General features: G+C 36.6%; 1 protein-coding gene across 8 annotated transcripts; it reads right to left on the bottom strand.

The window, feature by feature from the left end:
* Positions 1-152: 152 nt before the first annotated feature.
* Positions 153-26,280, bottom strand: KIF23 (kinesin family member 23). Of its 8 annotated transcripts, none has more exons than XM_016145758.2 (24): positions 26,101-26,280; positions 24,171-24,240; positions 22,932-23,060; positions 19,222-19,327; positions 18,936-19,072; positions 18,596-18,705; positions 18,050-18,220; positions 16,720-16,761; positions 15,891-16,003; positions 15,639-15,760; positions 14,251-14,353; positions 10,511-10,590; positions 10,296-10,415; positions 9,943-10,069; positions 9,449-9,607; positions 8,330-8,487; positions 7,498-7,683; positions 7,023-7,202; positions 6,428-6,739; positions 3,372-3,602; positions 2,378-2,460; positions 2,104-2,182; positions 1,451-1,521; positions 153-699 (listed from the first exon to the last, which is right to left on the bottom strand). In XM_016145758.2, the coding sequence occupies exons 1-24, from the start codon at positions 26,109-26,111 to the stop codon at positions 684-686; spliced, it is 2,916 nt and encodes a 971-aa protein (XP_016001244.1). In that variant the 5' UTR covers positions 26,112-26,280; the 3' UTR covers positions 153-683. The 8 variants fall into 8 exon arrangements, 7 of the variants coding, with proteins under 7 accessions (XP_016001244.1, XP_016001245.1, XP_016001246.1 ...); XM_016145759.2 differs by having other exon boundaries at positions 7,498-7,671; positions 26,101-26,279; XR_001597079.2 differs by lacking the exon at positions 2,104-2,182.
* Positions 26,281-27,475: the final 1,195 nt, after the last annotated feature.

Below are 27,475 nucleotides of genomic sequence, written 5' to 3'. Positions count from 1 at the left end.
GCCAGCTAAATGCAAAGCACAATGCTAGGTGCTGAGAATATGTATTATGACCCTCAGAAACTTTGTATTTCTTAGTGCTTTTTATTTCAATTCTTTTGGTAGATCTAAGTGTCAGAAAGCGAATATATACATACAAAATTGAAAACGACTTCTTAAAATGGTTTTAGTATTTATTGGCCAGTCACTGACATCTTTGTTTTGAAAGTTTGAATTGTCAAATATGTCTAAAGTGCATTCTTGCAGCTAATCAATAGCAGCATTTGTTTTGTTTATGAAACCTTAATATTCAGACAAGAGCTGGAAAAGTCACAATAAAAAATAAAGCGTGATCTAGATATATTCTTCCTTAATCACCCAAGACAAACACTTGCATGAATTAGTTTATAAGTGTACAAGAAATATACAAAAATAGCATTATTAAAAAGTTCATACAGCAATGAGAAAAGGGGGGGTCTTTCTCTATTAATATTAAATATGGCAAGGCATATAATATAAAAAGTTTGTTGAATCCTAGATGTCTTTGGAACCAGACGGGAATCTTTGATCTAGGCCAGTGTATGCTGTATCTGAGGTCTGTGATAGTCAAAGTTGGACTTCTACAAGACGACTCAGAAGATTCCTTCTGGCGTGGTCCTGAAGAAATCACTGACGCAAAATGTTCTTTAATTAATGAGACTGTCAGTTCATGGCTTCTTGCGCCTAAAACGTGAAAACCAACATTTAGTGTTGAATTTCACAATCAATAACACATTCAATTTAATCTCTAAGAAGGCTTTAAGAGAATTCGTGGTTTATCATGGAAAAAAATCAAGTCCTTCTGAAAAAGTAAATAACTTATAAAATATGCTTATCTAGTACTAAATTAAAAAAATAGGACTTCCCATCTTTATCCTGTTACAATGATTTTCCAAATGGTCTAAGGAATACATGTTAAATATGGACATATAGATTTACAGAAATAGATATCTGAAAAGAAGTTTTACTAATATGGAAAAAGAAAGGGCCAGATTCTTGGGTATGTGTTTAATAGAAGAAGGAAATGTATGATTTCTTTCCCAACCATAAATTCCATCATTGTTTTACTTTGGTGAACATTTAAGTGCAATAAGAAGAACAAGAGGCAAGTTAGGAAAGAATGAATTACAAGAGCCTTTAGCCTCCCCTCTTTATAGATCATCTCAGTTTGGCTTCTGTAAGCTTTTAGCATTGGCAAAATATGAAAAAGAGTGAGCCAGTCTTCCATGATCTCCTGTTCTTGCAGCTCTAATTGCTCTTACCAAGCTTTCTGAAGTTATCAGCACTGCTGCTGCCTACTGTAGTGTGCCAGTAGGGCCAGTAGTCTAAAGGGTAAACAAGAACCTACATATTCTTTTAAAAGAAGGGATGGTAGGGAGAAAGGATGGTGGTGGAAATATTAGTGGAGAGAAAACAGACACGGGCCTCTACTCACTTGGGTTGTGCGTGATGCTGATATCCAGGTCCCAGTTGAGATCCTGCTCTCATCTCTACAGCCACAGAACACTGATAGGAAAATTACAGAAGATGAAAAGATCAGTTTCTCTTCAGCAGTCTATGAAACACAATTCTGTTAGGTTCAATCAAGGTGAAATCCAACATTGCTTTCTAGTTCAGCACAGGCACCTATGTTAAAATACTGATCACATACTTTAGAGATCATCCAGGTTAATTTCCTTATTTTAGATAAGGTAAAGGAGTTGTTGAGAAAGTTTGGCCTCCTGGCCCCCACTTTCCCATGCTCTTTCCATATGAGCTTCTCATCAGGAATAACGGTTCCATAAGGAAGGTCTGCTTCTGAGATTCCCATAAATCTGATGTGAATTCTTGTTATTCTAGAGTGACGCTTTAAGACTCGATTCTTGGACCCTATCCCTCTGTGCTGAAAACGGGCTTTGAGCCAAAGAGCTCCAGTAAGACCAGACCTAAAGAAATACAAATACCTTCACTGGTTTGCTAAGACAAGCCTATAGGCTGCGCTGGCAATGTGAGATCAGATCTCAGGTACAAAAAGCTACAGCTGTGAGGCTTAAAATATGGCATCCCTAATTTTAATTAAGCAGACAGATATTTAATTTTTACCCCTACCCTTGTTTCTACATCGGTCCATTCAGACTCTGCACCATCTGGTTGGGCAGGTGTTACTGTGGAAGATCTTCGTTTTCGACTATGGAAAAAGGGGAACATGATGCAATAATTATTTTTGCATCTAAGAACAGGAAAAATATTAGAAATAGGGAAATACCACTGCATTTCTTTAGAGAATTAATGATACATTTTACAGGTTATTATTCTGTTCCTCAAGAATGAGCAGTTAAGAAAATGACAGCTGTCTAAAGAGATACATTTAATGATTACTCACCCAGTTGGTGATTCTTGTTTTAAAGTTTCAATATCAGTAAACTGAACAGATTGTCCACCACCCCTCGTTTTATAAACGTCACCCTAGAGCCAAGAGAAAAGATCACATTACACTTTGATACACCAAAATGATAAATATATATATTTCAAATTGAACTTAAAATTACTATTTTGTAAAAACTCCCATCCACAAAATCAGATGGTGCTTGGAACGGCTGAACTGGTTTGTACTATTAAAATACTTTTAGAAATTTGAGTACATAACCCTCACTAAAGAAGCCCCATGCAATATAATTAGTAACATTCTTAACTGCAGAAAATATTCCTTTTTGTTTAATCTATAATATAAATACTATCCGCAGGATCACGAAATCTGTCAGAAGTTTCTAAATGTTCTAAGGCATTATGCTTTCCTCCCTGGATGTGCCACCCCCCTCGTATTCGAATGGAAGTAGTCTTATATGAAACTATAGTTACAATAAGAACCATGCTTTAAATTGAATTTGAAATGAAAAACTTTTCGTCTTTTACTTCCCTGATTATTCATTAACTCAAGGATCAGGGGAAAAGTCTTCTACACATAGAAAAGAAAGGGCTTTGGGTAGCCCAATACTAAGTAATTTTGACTGGTCAGGTTTTAATGTGGGCTTTTTATCTTGAACTGACAGAAAGCAAAGGTAGTTGTTTCTTTAGGTTAACTTTTAAAGTAGGGGTTAAAACTAAATATACATTAATTAAAAGTACACAATACGTCTGAAATTCCTCTATCAAACATGAGAATCTAAGCTTCATTCATTAGAAAGCAAATTTAGTCCCAGTTTAACAGGTTCACAACCTAAGCAATTACTTTAGTTTTATAACAGAGGTCATATCAAATATCCATTTATTTTTCAGTTGACACTGCCTGTGTGTCACTAAAGGAATAGAAGAGTAAATGGTTTTTTGCTAGGTTGAATTTTTGTATATTTTTTTCACCTGTGTAAATTTGTTTTTACCTTAATTAGTTTAGTTTCAATCTCCCCATCGGAGGCTAGTTCCTGGTGGGTCAGCATGTACTTCTCACACTTAGCTAGTGCCTTTTCATTTGCAACAGATACTGTGATGGCATGAGGGACATGTGGCTGCATGACTGTTTCAGTTTGCACGTTAGAGGCAGGCTTATGATCTACCCATCTGTCCCCTGCAGAGCGTGATCGTCTGTGTCGGAGACGAAGTGGTGGTACATTCTGATCAGGTTGAAAGGAATCAAGAAACAAGCATAACCCAGAATTAATTTAAAGGTATTATTAGAAGTGCAGCAGGTTTGGCTACATTAGTTGGTGACGATATCAAAACAAATTCGTAAACATTTTCAAAAGCTAAATATGGTATTCAAATAATTTAACTGTTGTCTTTGTATTTAAACACAAAACCAACATCTTTTAATACCAGATTGTATATTATACATTCTACCAAGACATTCCCTTTCAACAAAGAAGGAAAAACTGGGGCAATGCTGCTAGTCTTTCCTACATAGGTGTTATTCAAGACAAAGATTTATTTTGCATTCTCGATCAAAAACCAATATTTCTGCCTGCTATTGTACAGTAATCTGTTAGGTCCATAACTATGTTAAAAGCTTCAGTAAGACCAATAAAAGCCTAAACATGTCATAGGCCTCTAAACAAAAGAGAAAATACTCTAAAGAAAAAAAAAGAAAGCTGAAGGGGCTGTATAGTACAAAATGCTAAAGAACATAAGGTATAGTAAGAATCCTAAGTATAAAATGATTAAAAGAATATAAAGAAAGTACTTCTGTTTACTTTCTGAAATTTTAAAATCTCTAAACAGAACTTCATGAAAAATTCAAACACAACAATGGCTAAAACACACCAACTTTTTTTCTCCCAAACATTTCATAAAAGTTCTACGAACCAGATAGAGAATATAGTATGAAATAAGTCTCTATCATACAATAAAAAACGAGTTACTTCCAAATGTCATGTAAATTTATGAAAGTTAAAGTTAGCATATTTAACCTAATAAAAAATATTTCACATGTTGGAGAGTTAATATTTGAAGCAATGAGGTCTTTTTTTGGAACTTTTCAAACATCTTTGTAAAACTGAAAGCAAATGAAACAGTCTGTCACAGGCCAAACCCTTTGAAGCTGGTCAAGTATGAAGATCCCAATTTCAAAATGCATATCTGGAGACCTGAAGCATTTCTTCTATATAATTATAAGAAACAAATGAAACACCAGTGACAAATCATGATAGTATAAAACATGGGCAATAGTTTGCCTCTAAAGATACTTAAGCCTTACAGCAAGCAGGAAACTTTCCATTCTTACACTGGCTTATCATTGAAAAGAAAGTCTTGATCTCATGTTCTACCATTTGGCAAAAGTGATGGTTTCCTTGAACACGTTTAGCAATAAATATTCTGAAACAAGCTTTGGAAAGATGATAGACCTTACAGTCTACTATCTTATGAAATAAATGACACTTAAAATTTCTTCCTCACTGAAGTATAATTTCAGTCCACCTGACATAATTTTGACCAATGAATCCAGAAACATAGATATTAGCCTAAACTTTTCTGCTGCACTTCTAAGAGATTTTGATTTCACGTAAGAAGTTAAAGGATCTCTAGTAAATCCTCTTAAATATCTCATTGCCATATTCGGTATTACATTAATGTTGACCAGGCATAAGAAGGCCTTGAATAGTTTTGTCCATGAGCTTTCATGAAATATAGGGGATTTATTAGAGTTGATCAGAAAGACCAGTCACCATAATTTGCTCCCTAAAAAGGTTTAAAGCATTATCTGCAAAGTAAAGAACTTAAGAGACTTTAAAATTTCTGTTGTCTTGGTAAATTACCTTGGAATTCATCACCACCCATGAATAATCAGGAATGCATGCCACCTGAACGAAATTTTTCTGTACCCACAATTATACAAGAAAATCTAAAGCAAATATTTACTATAAGATTAATTTGTTGAGAAGAAAAATTCTAAAACAGCTATATTAAGATTTTACTAAATGTAAGTTCACAAGTAGTAACTTGGTTCATTTATTCAGATCGAAGGCAAAACTTTACCATAATCCTTAAGACAAAAACATAAACATAAACTTGTTTAAACATCCTGGAATGAGGTAGAACCCTTGTTAATTGAAGTAAAAGTCTTATGATTAAAAGCAATTTATTGGGCACAGTGAACCTTCAGTAATTACAAACAACTGGCCTGGACTCTTCCAAGTCAATGTGATGAAAAACAAAAAAAAAAGGGGGGGGGGAGACTATATTTTATATTAAAAGAGATTAAAGAGATGTAATAACCACATGCAATATATTCACCTTGATAGGATTGAAAAAAGAAAAGCCATTACTGGGACAACTGGGAAAATATAAACATGAATTGTATATTAGAGGATATTTATTCTAAGTAAATATTAACTTTCTTGGGTGTGACAGTTTGTGGTTATATAGGACGGTGTCCTTATTCTTAGAGATAAAGTATCATGAAGTCTGATTTACTTTCAAAGGTTCAAGGAAAAAATGATTACGAATCTAAATTAACAATTGGTAAATCTAATTAAGGGGGAAAAAACGATACTACCATTTGGCTTTTCTCCGGGTTTGATATTTTTCAAAATAAACGTTTGGGAAAACAGTTTTAAAAATAAAAGTTCAAAAGCAACAAAAAATCTAATTTAGAGAATATCCAAAAGAAAAAAATTGTAAAATGTGCTCTAAGCCACTCATATTCACATGCTCATTAGCTTATGAACTGAAAAGCACACATCACTCTGGCATGTGCCCCAGTGACTGTGTTTACTGAACATCAAGAGGCATTATTTCTGTTGCCAAATGTGTTTAGGCTTTTTCAGCTGAAGAGCTAGGCCTCAACTTTGGGGTGATTCGATCTTTCAAATTAACTAGCATAAAAATTCCTTTGTTTATATTGGAGCTCGCCCATCTTTCTGTTGAACTTTCTGAACCAAGTTACAACAACACAAGATTAAAATCTATTGCTACAATGCTTTAAAATAATACTGGCACTAACCCTGCAGCAATGATCCTCTTCTATTTCTATCTCATTTCTGAATGTAGGAACCACCTCCCTGCCTTCAGTCCAGTACATCCCTCGCCTTCTGTCTGACACGATACAAGTTTTACTTTGTCCTGGCTCCTGCTGCCTACGCCTTGCAATGGATGTGACATTGAGAGGTGTGTTGTACGGAGGAATTTTCTGCTCCCACTCCGAAATACAGGAAGCTACAGAAATGCTGCTGCAAGAGTTAGAGCGCCTATGTAGCTGTGGCTGGCTCATGAGTTGCTGGCCGTTGGAAATCTGAGCAATATAGTTACTAGAAAGCTAAAAAAATTGAGAGAAATTAATGAGCAAGACTGAAAAACTGAGAGGAACAACTTTCTATAATTTTAGCACATGAAAATAACATTATAATTATTTGTACTATATTACTTAATTTTTATACGAAATTTTACTACATTTTATACTAAATTTTTTAAAATTACATGGAACTTTGACAAATATATTAAGTAATATAAAACAAAAAAATGATTCTCATAGAAATAGCTACCTAATCTGAACAGATTTTCTCTAGTCCTAAATTCGTATACAACTACAAATAACTTACAGGTACTGGCGATGGAGAAACAGATCTTTGAGGAGCTTTTTCTCGATCTCGCTGCCGAGAGGGTCTCTCCGGCTTTTCAGTTTTGGGTTCAGTAACAATAGCTTTCAGTTGTTTCAGTTTTTCATCTTTCACCCAGAGTTTATTTTGCATCTCCAGCTGTTTAGCTGCCACTCGACGCTCCTACAGATTATCAATGGCAGTATATATTCTAATTCAGTTATACCAAACAAGTACACAAGATTATTGAAACACCTTTTCCTAAAAATGACAGTTCTCCAATTCCTCCTAACTATGCTTTTATATAATACTAATTGATTTGCCATGAATTTTAAAAACAGAGAAAGGAAACAGAATGAACTGAATAGGCTACTATTACTGCCACCACCAAAACCCTGCCCCAAGGACAGAAATCCAAAACACTATGATTTGAAATAAATCACTGGTCTCCAATAATCACTGCAGGAATGACACTCACGCATTCTTTTTCCCATTTCATTGTTGTTTCTGTCACCATGCCTTGCAACCTGGCTTCTAGTCTGCGTTTGTCAGAAAACTGTCGCTGAAGTTTCTGATTCTGGGTTTCAAGTTCCTGCTGCAGATTGCGCTTATCTTCTTCATAGATAGTAGTTGTTTTCTCTAAAATTTCAATCTGGAAGGCAGACTATTATGTTATACTTGGTTTGTAAAAATTTCATATAGCTCTAAAATAATCCTTTTCATAATTTATTTATGCAAGCATAGTTGTGGAAAGAAAAGTCACAGAGAAAGCAATTTCCCCTAAAATTTCATATGAATTCCTACCTCCATTCCTAGAAATGAGAATCTTTAAACAAGTTCTTCATGTGAACAGTACTTTCCCCTAAAATTCAGTCCTCAAATATTATTTAAGGCTATTTTCAGAATAGAGAACACTGTATTGGTTGAAACTGGCTTCTCTCTAGAATGAATGTGTACCCCCTAAATGATCCTCTGTAAATAAAGGAACAAACATATATTACCCAGTAATAACAAATAAACAAGCTATAACCAAAGCTAAACTCTAGAAAGCCCTCTTGAAAGCTCACTTGTTTGGGCCAGAGAACATTCTCTTCAACTGCTAAAATCTAATTAATAAAATGAAAGAGTATAATATCCCTTTTATACTTTTCACTCACATTTCCTCTTTTTTTGGGGTGGGATGGAGATTAGTAAATGACTCAGTGATAACTATCAGTAAGCAGTGGTTACAGGCCTGTACAGTAGAATAGCTAAGTCAAAGGTCAGTAGTAAACAGCCAGCACATATATCCATTATAACATCAAACCAACCTTATATTCTAAAGTTTTGTTTTTCTTCTCCAGTCGTTCTATTTCCAATTTCTGTCCTGAGATCACCTTTTCTTTTTCATTTAGTTTTCCTTGAATGTAGTTTTCTTTATTTAAAACACCATTGTCAAATTCTTGCAACATAGCTTTAAAAGTAACAGCTAAAACAAAAAACATGCAGGTTTTTGTTTACTCAAATTCCAAAATAATGAAGTCTACTTTTATTAGCTGATATTATATAAAAAATATAGCTGTTTAGCAAATTTTTCTTTGAGAATGTCTTATAATCAGAAAAGGAAGGAAATGAAGAATTTGATTCTCGAACCTACAAAAGACACATTCATAGAAACTTTGTTTATAACTAAAATACTAACTCTTTCATTTTGTGCTATGACATCCCCTTCCCAAAACTTATGGGTAAATAATATGCTTCAGAAAAACAAATGACAAACAGAAATAACACTAGATTTAGTTTAGGGACAGTTAGATTCAACTTGAAATCCCTAGTACACCACTTACTAGTTATATGATTTAGGCAAGTTATTTTTCCAGAGCACATTTCCTTATTTCAAAATGGGGATATAAATACCATTATCTCACGCCTTCCTTGTGAAGATTAAAATAAACTGATGATGATAAAAACAGTAGGTACATTCATCCAGGACTAGATATGTACTAGGCTGTTTGCTCTTCTACATGATTTTCATACATTATCTCATTTATCCTCACAACACCCTTTGAGATAGGAACAATTATAATCTCCATTTTGCAGACAAGGGATCTAATAGAGAGGATTAATTTGCCCAAAGGCACAGTTATTAAGATGTAAGTGCCTTGCTAATAAGCAACTAGTTAGGAACTACAAAATAGCTATTACTCCTTTGAGTCCATCACTGTTAATTTTAAAAAGGGAGAGAATACATGCCAACTTTTTATTTGCTTTTACTTTCTTGGAATATAAAAAAGAGCCGTGGGTAAAGTTCATCAGTCTAATTAAACAATGCTTTAAGCACTACAAAGTATAGGACAAAATAACCCTTCTTTAAAGATCTATCCTACCACAGAACTGATTCATTGCAAATTTCTGGAGTTAAAATGATTGCAAATGGTTTTTGCCCTTACATTGTTTATTAAACTCATCAATCATCATTTGTCGGAGCTGATGGCGTTTCTCTAAAGCTTCAATCAGCCTGGGGAGAGTCTGCTCATCATTGATATCCAAAATTTCACAGGATGGCAAAGGTGGAAAACTCTGTAAAACCACTTCTGTAACCAGTAGTTCTGTATTGAATTATAAAAAATTATCAAAAGTTACACAGGAGAGAAAGAGCTTATTTTAAAAAGTTTAACACTGTGATTACAGCCCCAACCCAATTAACCGTGTGCTTTTTGAGTTGTCATAATCATACTTCCTTAAATATTAGCTATAAAAAAGGAAAAGGTAGAAAAAAAATGTTATAGTAATAAAAGAAATCTCATACATTGGTTCATTTTTTTTTTTTTTTGCACTTGGTTTTTGAGGGAAAGAGAAATAAACAGTTCTCTTATATGAAAGAGATTAAAGAGAAACACACACAAACTAATTAGTGGGCAAATGCCCCAACACCAAATCATACCCTCTCCAACTGGACCTGCCCGAGCGTGATTCCTGTATCGCCGTCCAGGCGTTAAACCACATATTGCCTTGTCTATGGGTCTTGCTACTTCAACTTCTTGGGTCACTTCCGCAAATCTCATGACTTGCTAAGATACAAAATAAATGGAATTGCTTTTTAAAAAATTTTTTACTAATAAACATATCTAAGCCTTTCTTAAGGAATTACTAAAAAAAACAAATTGGTACCAGTTCATTTCTATAACTGATGGTTCTGTATTACTTTTTAAAAAAAGTTAAAAATGTCATTCTTCACACCCAAATAGTTTTCTCTGAAGAAACTCCGACTGTATAGGAAAAATACATTAAAATTACCAAGCTTTCTTCATAATCTTCGGCCTTTGGATTCACACACACAATCATGCGTACTTTTCCTTCCCCATCAAAGTAGTTCTTGAATAGATGGGTTAACTTTGAATCTCGATATGGAACCATCTATAAATACATTCAAATCCACATAAAGATAAACATGTAAGGTAAAAAAAGGCACACAAACAAAACTATACAAATGATGAAAGGCTGTTGTTTACCTTGTTAGTCCCATACATTTGGTTCTCTCTCAGGACTTCCATACATGTTCTTAGTGTCATTAGTGACTGGTTAATGTTACCTGACAGGAAAATATACACAGATGACAACAGAGTGATTATTATTTGAAAAAAATAGAGTAGCTAGAGTATGGACTGTTTGCTTATAAAATCCCTTTCCTAGAAGTATTAGATGGAAATTACAAACAACAGATCTTAGTGGCTCAGTTTAAAGAGCTATCTGTTCATGATCCAGCAGTATTTCGGGAGTATTTTAATAGCAGTGTTTCAAGAGAGGTTAAATCCCATCATTCACAGATTCTATCAAAAGGACATTCCACTGAATGCAACATTACACTTCATGACCCATAGTTTCTTCCAGAGCTCAAATTCTTTGAAAGAGAATATTAAATGCAGATGTTTAATATCCTCTCATTAAAATATTATCTCAAAAGTATGACAATTTCAGGCTATAGTTGGTTCTACTCACACTGTAGATTCCCCGGCACCCAAAGGGGCTCCTGTTTCTGACAGTCAAGTGTCTTAGGATCCAGCTAACTATCCCCTTTACAGCTAAAGATTTCTTGGGTGGTATACTTTTTACTTCTGACCACTCTTGTTTTGATTTTTGAACCAAGGTGAGTCTGACAGATTAAACAAGGGTCCAATAACACAGGAGATTTCACCTGCGTAAACTCCCGAAAGTACGTAAGAATTTGTTTTGTATCAAATTCTTGACTAAGGTCAGCTAACTCCACTATGCTTTTATCCTTTATCCTTGGCCACCTCTCAAAACATATGGCTCGGCTCATCTGTATCCCCATAACATTCCACGATTCATGATTTCTCTCTCTTGACCCCAACTCCCAATGTTTTTTCTTCTTCCACTGTGCTCTGTTAATAGATTTCCCTAAATCCTCATACATCTCACAGAACATTCTATTCACCCCTCTTCCTAATAGCCAGGGGTTTTTAAACTGGGGTCCATGTTGCCCATGGGTACATTTAAGGGAATCTGTATTCTTATACGGGAGATAAATTACATCTTTATTTTACTGACCTCTGAAATTTAGGAAGTCCCTAATTATGAATGTAGGCCAAAAAAAAAAAAAAAACTAAATTGTAATCCTATATATTTAAGTCATCCATTCAGAAATATTCTGAGAAGTGTCCCCACGCATCACCCTGCACCTGTGGCAGAAAGCCCTGTAACTTCATCCTTATTTTCCCATAAGGTTAGTGCTTCCCCCTGCATTCCTGGAGCCTTTTTGAATAAAAGTTGCTTGTTTTCTAAAGCCTGACATTTTACAAGGATGGTGAACAGAGGGAGGCCAGCATTTTCCTAATTCCTTGCTGCTACCTTCAAATGTTCCTCCTATAAGCCAGCTCCTGAGTCATTTCAGTATTGAGGATCACTCTAACAATGCAAATGGGCCCGGACACCGACTCTAGTCAATCTTTATCTCCTTACCATTGTAGCTACACAACCATGCCCAAACCCTGAACTGCGCCTCTGGAAACCCGAAGTTGTCACATGTCTCAACCACCATCTCCTTTTCTTCTAGTTTTCACTCCCTAACTTTAGTCACACCTGTTTCTCATCCATATTAACAACGACAGTCCTTTCTATTTTCTATCCCCTAAGCATTGGAACCTTCAGGTTCTACTTTCTTCCCAATCCAGATCTACCTCTTTTCCCATCAAGGTTAATCCTTCCTGTGATCTGGATTCCAGATTCCCTATCTTTTTATACAGTTGCCCCAACCCCATACCACGGATAGTATTAGGCAACAATAATCAAAATACTGTAAAAAGTTAAGTGAATGTAGTGGCATCATTAAGTAAAACAAGGGTTCATGAAGATAAGCACTTTCATACCAGCATTGTCGATCTGATAACCGAATAGGACAATGCAAAATTTCATAATGTTACTCAGAATGTTCCAAAATTTATAGGTTATGAATTTTTATTTCTGGACTTTTCCATCTCATATATTTGGATGGCAGTTGACTCAGGTAACTGAAACTATGGAAAGTGAAACTGCAGATAAGGGGGGCATTACTGCATACACATACATAACAACATTGTATGTGTATCTTTTAGTCATTTCATAATCTGTCAAGTCACCTAGCTCCCACCTTCTTTCTCCTTCCCAGGGTTTTTAAATTAATCATCTCAAGGATTTGTTGGTTCTTCCTCTTGTTCCTATCTGTTTTGTATGAATACTCTTATCTCCCCCACTGCGTCAAACATTTCTCTACTGGCAAAATCTAAATCTATAAACCTCAAGTCAAATCTCTGTCCTTCCAAATCCACACACCTCTGCATGCAGTTACTAGCACTTCCACTTGAATAATATGAACATATCCAAAGCTCATTAACAGCCCACACTTGTCCCTCAAACTGCTTCTCCTCAATCAAGATCTTCCTCCTCTTCTTTACTTTCCACATTCAGGTGGACCTACTTCCTAACTAGCTCAGTTTGTCTGACCTTTGCCTCCAGGTCACCACACATTTACTTACCTGAATTACTGCAAAAGGCTCCTAACTGCTTTTCATATTTAGACTTGCCCCTAGTAAATTAATTCTCTAAACGGGGAAAATGATCTTTCTAAAAGACTAATCTTCCAATGACTTTAAGAGGAGGCTGACTAACAGTAGTTTTTGAGTCCAAACCAACCTGGATTTGAACCCAGGCTCCATCCTTAAGAAAATTCCTTCTCCCAACCTATTTTCTCATCTGAAAAATGAGTTTGATACACTCCTGAAGTCAGAATCAAGAAATTAAGCCCATGCATAGTACATACTATGATATACTATTCCCTTAATAATTGGTAGCCACCATTATTCCCTCAAGATAAAATTCAGATTTCTTAATATGATAGACATGGGTTTTCATGACCTTGCCTTGCTCTGCTGTCTCAATTATCACAGTTCATTACCCATATCCTCCACTTCAGCTACCTGACCCTGCCATGTTCTTTCAGGACTGGTCTGATTACAAGTGGCTGCCTCCTCTGTCAGGGATAATGCCTTTAATCCTATCCTTCATAGGGCTCACTCCTCAATTTAAGTAAGTATCAATTCCATGAATTCTTCCCCCACACCCTAACCTCAATGCTCCCTCGCCTCTAGACTGGAGGAGGCAGCTCTACTCTCTACTCTCACAGTACCTGTGATCATTTCCAACATACTCTACACTGCAACAGTCTAGTTATCTGCCTATCTCTTGTACTACTCTGGGCTCTCTAGGGCAGGCTCCATCCTTTATATCTGTGTTCAAGTCCTGACACACGGTAGGTACTACATAAATGTTAACATAAAACATAACTTCGATGGCTACACAAAATTAAAGATTAAAAAAAAAGAAAGATTTCCTTTTAATTGGATTTGTGTTCAAAGAGTTTTCCCATCTTTGGAAGCTGATTTTTACCACTCTGGATGCTGGACTGTTAATAACTTCACTTTAAGAATCCAGTACTAACAATACCAGCAATAGATATAACAGACTCTTTCAATATGAATATAACATATCTTAGTAATTTTTCTATGTTCTTATAGAAATCAGTGCATTGAAAGATACCAAATTAGCATAACTAAAGAAACAGCACTGACCACTAAATGAAGCCTCTGAGTTATGAAATCGAACATAATTATGTGTAAACTTCCTATAAATAAGATTGATAAACTGACACTGCAATTTGGAAAGTTGTAGCAATAAGTAAGTACTGGGCTTCACTCACCAGCTTCACGTAATCTGTTCCCTTCTGCTTTTGTCCGGTTAGTTCTTTCACTTCCAGCAAGATCTACCAAGGACAACTGGCTTACAGTGATTTGTTCTTTTTCCTGAAGGGACGATCATAATGCCAACAACATAATATGAGATATACTGATTTGCAATGTTATTTAAATATATTCAGATCAACAAATTATATTATGAATATATTTGCATAATACGAAAATGTACCAGAAGGGGCAAAGGCTCTAAGTTTTAGAGAAGAGTTTGCTAAAAGCATGTGATAAATATACTCACAACACTAATGATTACTTGTCCGTTGTTTGGTCTTCTATGTTATAGTTAGCTCCATGAGAGCAGGAACTCTGCCTTCTAAAAACTTTATCTCCAGCACCTTGTATATCACCTAGCACTCAGCAGGAGGCTCAATGAATGAATATCTGCTAAATAGTGAGTCTAGAACAAGGCTATCCTAAATTTTTCTATAATCAGATATTTAATAATTTTATCTAATAATTTAATAATACACTACAATTTTTATGAGAAATGAAAGTCAAGTGGTACATTACTGACACTGTTAACAGTAAATGTGATTCAAAAGAAACCAAGTTTATGTGGAAGCTTGACTTATAAGCATTTTCTAGCTAACATTTATTGAGTGCTGACTGTAAACCAAACACTGGAGTAAACTTGATATGTACTGCCTCCTTTAATCCTCTCAACATTATGAGGTGTTTATTACAGTTAGGTAAGATAGCTAGTAAATTAATAGGAATCAGAATTTGATCCCTGGTGGTCTTCAGTACTATGCTGTACCATCTCCTTGTGCCACCTGGAAACCTCCATGATACCATAATTTCATAATATATTTTGAATAGAATTACACTTTAATAGCTTAACATTATTAAATGATTTATATTAGGTGCAAATGTTATTACTAATTGATGTTAAGCCCTGTAGCATGACAGGCCCAGCAGAAATAGTGATCAATAGATAGGAGGCCCTATTGGCCTATCAGCCAAGAGAAGGACAACTTATAATTGGCCATCTCCTGAACTGTACCTTCCTTGGAAAGTTAATTGCTGACATTTTAAAACCATTAACTGAATTTCCACATATGAGTCTTTGGAAATAAAACAAAGAATCACACATTTTTCTTATTTTATGTCCACTATTAAAGAGAATTATAAAGATTTGTAAATCCTTTTCACAGGAAAATTCCAGGCTTTAAGATTCAACAGCCAATTTCCCAAAACTATCTGATAGAAAAATTAAAGTCATCACTTACATATATATTAATTCTAGAGCAATTTCCATTATAATGAAACCTCCCTTATCTAATTCCAAAAATTAAGGATTTAGTTAGAAGAAAAATTCCACACGCTACAACTTTACCTGTAAGACATTATCCCCATCTGCATCCAATGGAGCTTGAACTAATTTAATGTTGAACACGCTATGAGAACGGCTAGACTCACGATTCAAATGTGTGTTAGCGATACGTCTCTTTTTCTGGCCTATGATGACAGAAAAATCATCGATCAAACCTGAACCCGGTCATTTCAGTATACATGCTTTTTACTAAGCCAAAAAGTACTGCTGTCAACTATATTTATCATTTTATAGTTATCTAATTTTAACTCTAACCTCTCCAGAAAACTTCAAAAGCCTCCTCAACAGATTTTACTTCTACTTCTGTACATCCTGCAACATACATGTTATGGTTCTTATCTTCACGAAGCAATTTAGATTGTGGAGGCCTATAGGAAAGAAAAAAATCATTAGTTTCCAAAATTAATAGCTACTAATATCTCGACTTAAGACTGGGACTAAAATGCAAGGCAACAATGACACCTATTCTTATAATGGAAATACGCTTAAGCAAGACCTCAGAAAAATATTAAACAAGATAACTATAACTACAAGGATATACAGTCAAGATTAGTTACATTAACAGGATAACAGGAACCTATTTTGCTTTAAAAGTTTTGCTCTAATTTGTTCTAACAAAGCACATGAAACAACACTTATTAAACAGAAATTAAAGTAGCATTATAGCAACATCACATGCATAGGTTAAGCATCAAAATCTAGCATTGTCCTAATTTTAAAAGAGCAACAGATAGAGCTGGTTCTGACCTTAGTGTAAGGAAAAAAAAAAATTCAGAAAGAGTTTGGCATATACCAGGAGTGGCAATCCTTCCAAAGTAGCTGGTCAAGTTTTAGTCTGTATGGTAAGATAAGGGTGGGAAAGGATGCTGCCAGTTTGGTCTAAGTCTTGTGAATAGTGGGGGTAGAAACATTTACCAGCCACCAACACTCAATGGCAGATTTTTCAGGAAGCAAGGTGGGGCTCATATGTAGTAGTCAGCCCAGCGCCAATGAAAAACCACCTACGTGCAAACATGCCACAGATGCCAAAATCTAGTATAACTGCACCCTTCTCCTTAAGAAAAGAGCCAACATCATCACATACACAAAGTCTGTGTTCCTCATGGGCGTGCTGCAACTGTTCCACCTACCAAAGGAATAAGGTATAAGTTACAAGTTACTGTTTCTACAGCAGCTATATCAACAGCAACATGTTCAGTCCACAGTATGTGACAGTCACCATGAGTCCCATCTTTAAAATTCTCCACTTCCAATATTTCTTCATTGTATTAGAAAAAAACACTAAATGTTAATCAGCCCAAAAAGCGGTTAAACAACCCCCTAACGAATTAAATCTAAATTCAGTGCCAAATAAGCACCCTGTGAATTCATTCAAAGAGGTACCAGAAAGGTTACAAGACATAAGTCACACTTGTCAGTCCTTTTGTTTAACTAAATAATACCAAAAGTCTCTTTTGAAAATAATCTCACTTAGAACAAACCAAACAGAAACTTGACACATGTGAAGACATGAAACTGGTAGCAATGAATGACATCACAAAACTTTAGGAAAATGGGTACAAAGAACTGGGATTTTGAAACAAATAGAAAAGTAGTCTATACAGTTTAAAGTAAAAAAAAAAAGTGGGTATATTGACACCTGTTCTCAGTCTAATGGTTTTTTAAAATCCAGCTATTTTCTCAGTAATGTTGGATTAGACATACACACAAAAGTTAAATATAAAACACAGGTCTTCATATTATTTATCCCCTGAGAGGCCCTAACAAAGAGGGCACTGAAGATAAGTATTTAGCTTAAGAATAAAACCATCAACTCAGGAATAAGATATCAACATTAGACGTGAATGCAGATTTATCATTTGTGATACCAGGTTGTAATTGGTCTTCATTCTCGGGAAGACTCAAGGAAATCTAAGGAGTAGTCTTTTAACTCTGGCAGAATGACAATACAGATATCACTTCATATTCATCAATGAGGGAAGGTGTGTATTAGTTGTAGAGAAAACAAGTTTAGGCTCTATTCTATACAGATCACCAAGGCATAGATAGCTAAAATGGCTATAAACTCCCAAAACTGTCAGGTTCTTGAAAGGTAACCCCAGGGCACATGTATAGGGACACTGCCTTATACAATTAAGGACCTTCTTAAAATATAGCTCAGGGCCAAGAGTTTTCAAAAGTAATGTCTAAGATGAATATTCAGGTCTTGCTTCAACTTAGATGTCTTAACCCAGTAGGTCCCTAATATACCTGCATATCTAGTTAATAATAAAATGACTCATTGAGCTCCAACTGCATGATATACAAGTTATATTTCATTTTGAAAGCAAAAGTAAGCCTTTACCACTTATAGCTGAGGAAACTAAGACTTACTGAGATTAAGCAGCTAAGAAGGGGCTCTTTTCACTACTTACTTTGGCTTTATGGGATCAAACGGAACCTCTTCCAGGAGATCATATATGTAATTATTATATATTTCAATATAAGAGACAAATACACCATAGACACTATCTTCATCAACGTCTTCTGCTTTGCAAAATTCTTGTAAATTTATCATATCTGCAAACTCTGGATCTGCTTGTCGTCTGAAAAAGGGGGAAAAAGAAGCCAAAAAGTCTGATGTTATACAATGGAGTTACTATCAAAAGTAAATGATCCCAAGGGGAAACTGAAAGATATAACATAAATGACCTGTCATTACAAGCAGAAATGCACAAGATGACTTTATTCACACTCACAGTTGGCCAACAATATTCCCATGTCCTCCTAGATACACAGCACAGGCTTTTATACCCTCTCCCACCCAGAGAGGCACCTTCTCTAAGTAGTGATTCATTAAAGTCAACTGTCAGACCATATTCTCAGCTTCATGTTTTTCATGTTCACCATTCCTATGCCTCAGGAAACCACTGGACAGGGTTCCCTTAGGCCCTGTGTTGCATACAAATGTAATTACTTACTTGATAGCAGGGGTCTTTGGATGGGGCAAGGCTTCTCTTTTCTGCCGTTCTAGTAAGGCATCAACTTCACACTGTATATCCATGCTATTCCTATCATTACACTTAAAAACCTGAAGTAGGGGCAAAAATCAGACCATGATTTTGAGAATTTGACTTAAATAGTAAGAAACATGTTTAAGAAATAAGAAACATAGTAAATGCTATTTAAACACATCTAAGGTTTCAAAATGCGTCCAATGCTAACGTAGCCAATTCATTCTCCCTTAATACTACTGTATCCATAAGTATCTTGGCCATGTCCTCAAGAGAGACAGTTACAACACAAAAGAATTACACTTACATATCGTTTAGCTTGAAATGACCCGATACTGTTAAAGATCATGCCCAAACAATGAGGAAGTAGCCCTCCTTCCCCTGGAGAACCAGTCATGGTGTGAGTTTTTCCACTTCCCGTTACACCATATGTAAAAAGGAGACCTACAACAGAGCAATCAATCACACTGGGTTATACACCTCAACAAATCTGAATTCAAAGCTGAATAGAAACCAAATGTATTAAGTAACAAAAAAGTGTTATCAGAGGGGGGAAAAAAAAGAAAAACCCAACAAAGCTCCAAGAATCATACCATTCTTGCCATGAATAAGGTCATCTACCAAGGGATTAGCCACAACATCGAAGAGCTCCTTCTGGGTGGTATGAGTGCCAAATACTTGTTTAAATGAATACTGAGTCTGTGGAGAAGGAAAAATAAAAAGCTCAAATGAATTCCACTATATCTAGGCTAGAAACGCATCTGTTTAAACTTATTTAGATGTTTCTTTATGAACCCTTAAGATGTAGAGGAAGAGTTCGAATGGTCTTTAAACTTGGAACCCTTAACAACAGTCATGATGTACCTACTTACTTATATCAATTATAAATCGTTAAATATTTAGTCATAACTATTGAAGAGGATGTAGAAAAATCTTAAGCCCATTAATGCTTCATAAACTAAGACTGATTTTGTTTTAATTAAATGACCAAAATCAAAAGGTATTATGACTCATAGACTTATGAAAATCCTCAAGTACTACTTCGTTTTACTGCTTTCTATTTTTTTTTTTTTTTTTAAAGTAAAGGTGTCATTTTAAATGGCATAGCAGCATAGAACCAAGTATTTTGATGTACTGGTTTTTTTAGAACCAGCAATAAACTGTAAATATAAACCCATCTAAGTTCTTACATGAAATAAACTTTAAATAAATTTGGACCTTTAAGAAAGCAAACTTCAACATCAAATTGCATTCAAAACATGATTATAATAAAGAATAACCATATTACCAAAAATATTGCCAAACTCCTACTTTAAAAATTAGATTGGAGATGTAAATTAAAACATCCTAATTGTCCAGGGGCTGGAGTTCTATTATTATTTATTTTTCTTATTTTCTAGTTTTATTGGATTGCAGACATTGCAATTGTTTTTTCAGGTTTCCTGACTTTCTCGCTATTTTTGCTTCATGAATATCAGTGCTAAGTTATCTAGTACATGAGTATTCTTCAGAATTTATCATGGATTATAACCTTTGTCAAATGGCTTTTTTGTTTTACACCCTTTGACTTAAATTTGGCCTGCTCAGATATCGTGACCCTTATGTTTTTAAAATTAGCAGTTTTGTCCCCCCAATGTATAGATTAGCACACAACAGCTGACACTTAGCATTGACCATGTCCCAAGCACTGCCTTAGCATCATGGCAAATCATTTCACTCTTACAACCTCTGAGGTAGGTACTAATGATTATGCTTATTTTATAACTTATTAAAGATTACACACCTATTTCAGCTAGGCTAACTCTTACCTTTGTAAAAATTCTTTTTCCAATTCTGTGAAACAGCTTTAGAATTCACAAAAAGAACAAAGAATCTTAGAACTGAAAGGATACATACAAGATAGTGCTGACAGGTTAGTTAGATGATCTCCAAGTCCTCAGGAACAAATCTCTCCTTTCCAGGTGAAGAAAATTGAGGCAAAGGAGGAACTTGGAGCTAAATGTTGCCTTCTGTCACAAGGCAGAAGAACTTTTCATCCCCACCAAACCTTCTTGTACTATTTACACATACTGGAAATTGAGTCTAATAAGTAAAATTCAGTAAGTCAGATTTCAACTATTTTACATCCTCAGAGGCCTACTTCTCTGTGAAGCCTTTCTGGACCATTAATCCATGCTTAATCCATATTTATTGAGTGTTTGGCAAACAGGACAGAGAAGATGCATATCCCTTGAAACTAACATTATACCAAGGAAGAGACAACAAACAAGTAAATAAATCTATAGATGGTGTAAGTGCTATCAAGGAAGTTCACACAGTACAGATCAGATGGGGAGAGGTGCTACTTCTGAAGGGGTAGTCTGGACCCATTCTCTAAGGAGGTGATGTTTAAGCTGAAACATAAGGATGAGGAGCTATCCATACTAAGAACCAAAGGAAAATAAGTCCAAGCCAAGGGAACAGCCCTGAAGCAGAATTCTGGTTTATCTAAGGAATCCATTTTGGATGAGTCATACTAAGAGATGTGGGCCAGATGGACAGGAGGCAGATTAAGCAGGATTGTGCCTATTTAAAAACTTTATTCCTTGCAAGATTTTAAACAGAAAAATAGTGAAATCTGACTTATGCTTTAAAGATCACTCTGGCTTCTCTGTAGAAAATAGGTTAGAGAAGATTTGCAGTGGAAGCAGACAGTTCAGTTAGGCTTCAGCACAGCCTTGCCAATGCTATTCAAAGTAAGGTCAGCAAACCAGTGCCCTTCTGAGAACTGCTTGTTTCCAATTTAGGAGATAATTGCAGAAATTAAGAGTAAATGTTCAGAAACTTTTGTAGCCATGACATGGCTGCAACATCTCAAAATGTGATCAATGGGTTTATCTCATTAAACAGACTATAAACCTGTCCTGTGTTGTCTGGTTGACATGGTTAGTTCCATGTGGCAAAGTTGCACAAAAGTATCAGTCACAGTGCATTGAAAAAAGCTATTCCTTCACTAGAGTTTGAGAAACACTGGTCTCCATGATTAATAACAGGGCTCAGACAAGGATGATCGCAGTGGAAATAGAAAGGACAATTTCAAGATATACACTATAATAGAAGTAGTAGGATCTATTGATGAATGGGACATGAGGGACACCAGAGAAAGGTAGGAACAAGGTTTCTGGCTTGAGCAAATAGACAGTGGCACCATTTAGTAAGAAGACAGGGGAGGAAGTAATTTAGAGGGAAAAAATATTGACAGTTCAGTTCTTTTGGACTTGTAAAATTTGAGATGCCTATGTGACATCCAAGCAGTGGATGTTCAAGTTTAGAGCTAGAGAAAATGTTTAGGCTGGAGATAAACATTTCAAAATTATTACCATGTAATCAACATTTAATGCCATGGAAAAGTATAGATAGAGACTAGAGGCCAGGTATAGCCCAATCTGGTATTTAGAGGTTGGAAAAGGAGGAGAAACCCATAAAGAGTGACCAAGGAGAGACAGAACATGGAAGGTTGGAGAGGGACAGAAGAGTGCTTCAGAAAGGAGGGTATTCCTGAGAAATAGATTATAATGAGGACAAAGAGGTATCCATCAAATTTAGCAGCAAAGAGGCCACTGATTGCCTTTTGATGAGCAATTTCACTGAAGTGTACAAAGGAGCACATGACAGCTTGAATGTAGACAATGCAGCTTGAATTAATCCTTTCTTCTGCATTCCTGTAGTCACCTCTTATAGCACAACTACCTTTTTGTCCTATCTCTATGAAGGTTACTTGTTTACCATCTGTGCCAACTAAGCTATAAGCTCCATAAGGCCAGGGACTGTGTCTCACACATTTTTAAAAATCTCCTTCCACCCTCCAGCTTAGCACACTTGAACTGAACTGAACTCACTTTATTCAACATTTTACTAAAAATAAAAATACTTTATAAGAGGTAGATACAAGTAAACAATGTCTATTAAACATTATTTTATCTCTACACATGAAATTTTGTGCATGTGTATTTGAGTATATATATGTATATAAATGAACTTCCTAGCATGATCATATCTTTCCATATTAAACTCTTTAACACATGCTCTGAGAAGCAATAAATACCTAGTTCAAGAAATTACCCTCTAAAAGCAACCTTCGAAACCCGGTATGCCAAAGGTGCGTCTACATATTATAGGAATTAAAAATACTTTTTGTATAATGCTTATAGTAAAGAAATAAGTCTTTCAACAATGTGGAAACACATAAATTTTGTTAAATTTAAAAATGGAAAAGCCACTCAGGAAAGATCAAGTAAAAACAGCTGGTTCCAATAGAAAGTACCTCTTTATAGTCTCCATTTCGGTTGAGTCTGTAACCCTCAGGAGTATGAAGCTGAACAGTTGTATTATTAATCACTTCTATGCAACACTCTTGATCAGGAAAGCTCAGTGGGCGCACCCTACAGTATACCTGAAAATATAGGAACATACTTAAAGAACAGAGGTTGACTTTTTACCTGACTCACCATTTAAGCTTCCCATTCATTCATTCATTCATTCAATAAATATTTAGTCTCTTAAGAAATCAACATAAACTTAGAACTATGAAAACTAAAACCTGCCACCCGAGACCATCAAATACAGATATTAGAGATGATATGAGAGATTTTAAATGCACATAAAATTAAAACAAATTCTGATAACAAAAGCACCAAATCCACAGCTTCTAATCACTATTGTATCAGCAAAAATTTAATAGTTATACTACTACTAATACAAAAATCTCTAAAAATCAGTAACATATCACACACAATGAGAATTATCTGAAAATCTATTAGAATTCTTTGGAATTGGATGTCAGCTTAACACTTAACATACAAACAAGTAGGTACAAGAGCTGTAGTGTAGTTTTCTTAATCAGTGGTAAGGTTGAGGAAAACTATTCAGCTGTGTGTGCAAAGCATCTGGTTCCCTCAACTCAGACCAAAAGACATACTCCAGTGAAGGGAAGATTTAAAATATCCCAATGCAAATCAACCTTCTTGTGTTTTCCATTTGCTTTTAAAAGTTCCCAAGCCTGAAACTAGCGAAGTACATGCAATTATGTATAGTCAGTCATTAGACTGAACTAAACTGTTCTACACCAAAGCTTTAATGAAACTTGGTCCCTAAATGCATTGGAATTTGGGGCTTTCCCCATGAAGTGTGCCATCGGTCAGTGTATAACAGTCCTAAAGATGGGAGAGGATGCTCATCAAAGCAGAAAGTTATCCTCCATCTCAGAGAGTATGAAGAAGTCTCTTGGATAGTTGATGATTTTTCATTATCTAACTTTTCAAATTATAACTAGTTATAGGAAATGTTGTCGACAACCAAAAACTCCATTACTTCATTTCACTGGACCAGTCCTGCACAGAAACAAAATTTCAAAGCTGGAACCAGCCTTAAGCAATTTAGTACAGTCTTTTTAACTAAATGTTCTTTGACACCACTTCTACCTCTCCATCCCTTCCAAGGATACACATAAGACATAAAATGTGAAGAAAGAATATTCACACATAAATTCACAGAGAGACCTTACCCCAACTGGGTCTTTAAGACTTGTTTGGGATCCTTTTTTCACTACAGGTTTCCTGGGTGTCTTAGTCCTCCTGGTCGTAGATTAAAAAACAAACAAACAAACAAAACAAAACAAAATATTTCACTTCAATACTAATAGCTTGCATAAGTAAGTAAATGTTTGTGGCATGCATAATCCAAAAGTAAAATTTGGTTCAGGAGACATTTTTGGTACTAAATATACCTACTTTATATTTAAAAGAGTGTGGATATTTTCTTAAGCAACCATTTTAGAGGCACTATAAATTTGAAAATCTATAGATAATTGACCACATTTAGCTTGAAAAACATTTGTATACATGCATAAGCACACACTGCACCAACAGCCATTACCAAGGCAGAATGGCAAGTTATTAACTTTAATAAATTATAAAAAATGCAGATAGAGGAATCCATTCTTTCATCAACATTTATGTCTATATCTTCAAGGAACAACTCAAATTCAAATTCTCAAAACCTATCATCTTTTGTCTTCAAGCAAAATGTGGTCCCCAAACTACAATTTCTTGCTCTTGAGTGTGAAAAGAGGGGGGGGGGGGCAATAGGCCCCAAACGGAATCAGCTGTACTAAACCACAACACCAAACTTAATACCTAACCTAATTGCAAGTTTAGTCTCTCTCAGGAATGTAATCTCAGCCAATCTGTATGGAATTTCCTGGTCAGCACTAATGAGGTAATCTACCTCATGGCTCCCTGTGGTCAGCCAAAGAAAGGTGCCCCTGCCTGAAACAATCTGCCCTTTGCTTCTTTCTGCCCCCTTCTGCCTCTAAGTCTCTCATTTTGTACAGCTCCTCAGATCTAATTGCTAAATGGGATGCTGCCTGATTCATTAATTGTTGAATAAAGGCTGTAAAATTTTTAAAATTTACTGTTTTGTTTTTAATCAGTAGAGACCATAGAAAAAGATATTATGATTTATTCCACCATTTCTCTAGTATGCTCCCCCATCCCCGATGTATCTATATGCTGGATTTAACTTTTAACACTAAAATTAAGTGAAATTATTGGTTTGGACACTATATTATTAAAATATTTTCTAAACATTTTCCCAGATGAAACAGAAGCAAATTAGTGTTTTAAGTCCAAAATATTATGGTAGGCTTACTTTAACTCAGCACTTAAAAAAAAGAAAGATATTGACTTTGGTCTGCTAAGAAAACAAGTTGTTTTTGAAAATGAGTAGCTACATGATAATATTTACAAAGTCAACCCTCTTCTTTGCCCAATTATTTCTCTACTCAGTAGCGGTCAAGGAATTGCACTGCGCAGAAAATGCCACCTTAATGAGGAATGTGGGCGGATACATCTTCAGCCAAAGAAACGGGCAAAAGTAACCCGCCTATACGATGGGATGGTCTCGGCCTCCGGGCCACCGAGCTGGGCTGTGATAAGCACACAATGCTCAGGCCTTCCAGGGCGTGAGACCACCGGGTCAACCCAAACACCAGAGCGCAACGCTCGGCTCCACCCGCGACACGACCGCGCACTAAATGGACAAAATGCAGCCCGAGAGTGCAGCGCAGACGGCCAGGAGGGAAAAGGAGGACTTAAAGGAGGAGGTGGCCCGGAGCCAGGCGAAAGGCAACCCAGCTAACGGGAACTGAGGTGGCGGCACAAACCTTACCCCCCTCCCTCTCCGCCCGACTTGAGGCCGACGTCTCCCGGCCGCGGGACGGCGAGCGCCGGGCTCCGGGGATGGGGGAGCGAGCTGACTGGGTCTCGGCGCTACGGCTCCCCAAGAGCAATCCACGTGGGGGCTCCCACTTTGGGGGCTCCGCCCGGGCAGCGCGGGGCTCGGTGCAGACTGCGCGGCCCGCGTCGGGCGGCGGCGCGAAGAGACGCCAGCCCCAGCGGCGCGGCATGGCCCGGGTTCCGCGGCCCCGTACTCACGCTGGCTTCATGGCAGCAGGCTCCGCGATGCCTAGACGCGCGCGCGGGACGCCAACCTCGCTGGGGAGGGCTGGCGAGGACAGCGAGTCGCAGAAACGAGCCGCACGAAAGTGGACGCGGCGGCTGAGACGCTTTGCTCGATCACGCCCCGCCGCCCGGCTGCGAGCCCAGGTGAGCTCGCGCCTGGCGCATTTCAAACGGGCCAATCAGCACCCGCCCGCAGGGAAGGGGCGGGTCCTCCCAAGGCAGGACTCCTCTGCCGGAAGTGCCGCTCATCTCCTAGGCGACTGACGCGGAAAGGGCGCAAGGAGTCTGGGTGTCTGCGCTTCGCGACTGGAGCCCTGGCTTCCTATATGAAATACAACCCCCTCCATTTCCGATGAGAAAACTGAGGGTTTATTTTCCTACAGCCCAAGAGATCCAATGGAAGAGCAGGTCCAGGATTGATTCAGAAGTCAGCACTGTGGTTCCGGCCCATGAATTTCCTGGTCTTGTGCTGTATCCTGTGCAGTCTAAGACTCCCTCTCTTGTCTTCCCTATCGCCACATCATCTTGGCTTCCTTTCTCACTCTTCTTCAGCTTTCCTGGATTCACCCTCTCTGATTTCTCCAGCTTTTTCCTATATATACATTGTTTTAACAAACTCTTAACAGTGTTTGATCCTGGGCATACAGAGTTGAATCAAATTTTGTCTTTGCTGCAAGGAACAATGTCCAGAACCACCCTGTTATAAGATGAACTGATTCTATCTCACTTCGACCTTTGCCCCTAAACTGATGTCTATTGAATATGCATCTACATTTGTGCCTTCGTGGAACTCTAGTCCCATCTCCTCAACTTTCTTCTGCACCAGACACCACTAAGGATAGACATAATTTAATAGCATTGGCCTATACTATTTGACATAAAGATACTTTTGATCTTTGCCATTACATAATTACAGTGAATAAACTTGGAATTCATCATTTTGCACAATGCAAGTAATCCTGGGTGATAAATTCTTAGAAGCAGGATTGCTGAGTCAAAGAGAATATGCATGCATGTTTCACAGATACTGTCTAATTGTCCTCTGTAAAGGTCCAAAGGTACAATCCCACCAGCCAGGTATGAGTGCCCGTCTCTCCACAATTCTGACAACAAACCTGATCTAATAGGTGAGAAAAAGTCACAATGTGGTTTAAATTTTCTTTTATAATTAATGAGATTGGGTGTCTGTTCATATACTTAGGAGCCATTTGTGTTTCCTTCTCCGTGAACTCTGTTCCTCTCCTTTGCCTCCTTGTTCTATTTTGTTCATTTTTCTTATTGATTTGTAGAAGCTCTTCATATATTAAAGAAATTGGTCCTCATCCAATATACAAGTTCAAATTTTTTT

This window comes from Rousettus aegyptiacus, unplaced genomic scaffold (assembly GCF_014176215.1).
Source record: "Rousettus aegyptiacus isolate mRouAeg1 unplaced genomic scaffold, mRouAeg1.p scaffold_m13_p_3, whole genome shotgun sequence".
NCBI lineage: Eukaryota > Metazoa > Chordata > Mammalia > Chiroptera > Pteropodidae > Rousettus > Rousettus aegyptiacus.
This window is presented reverse-complemented; position numbering and strand designations above follow the sequence as displayed.

Excerpts from the sequence above, each read along its gene's own strand:
- KIF23 (XM_016145758.2), bottom strand. Across the intron at positions 15,761-15,890 it reads TTTTGAAGTTTTCTGGAGAG|GCCAGAAAAAGAGACGTATC; the intron begins GTTAGAGTTAAA and ends CTGTCATCATAG. Across the intron at positions 2,461-3,371 it reads TTGAAACTAAACTAATTAAG|GGTGACGTTTATAAAACGAG; the intron begins GTAAAAACAAAT and ends TCTTGGCTCTAG.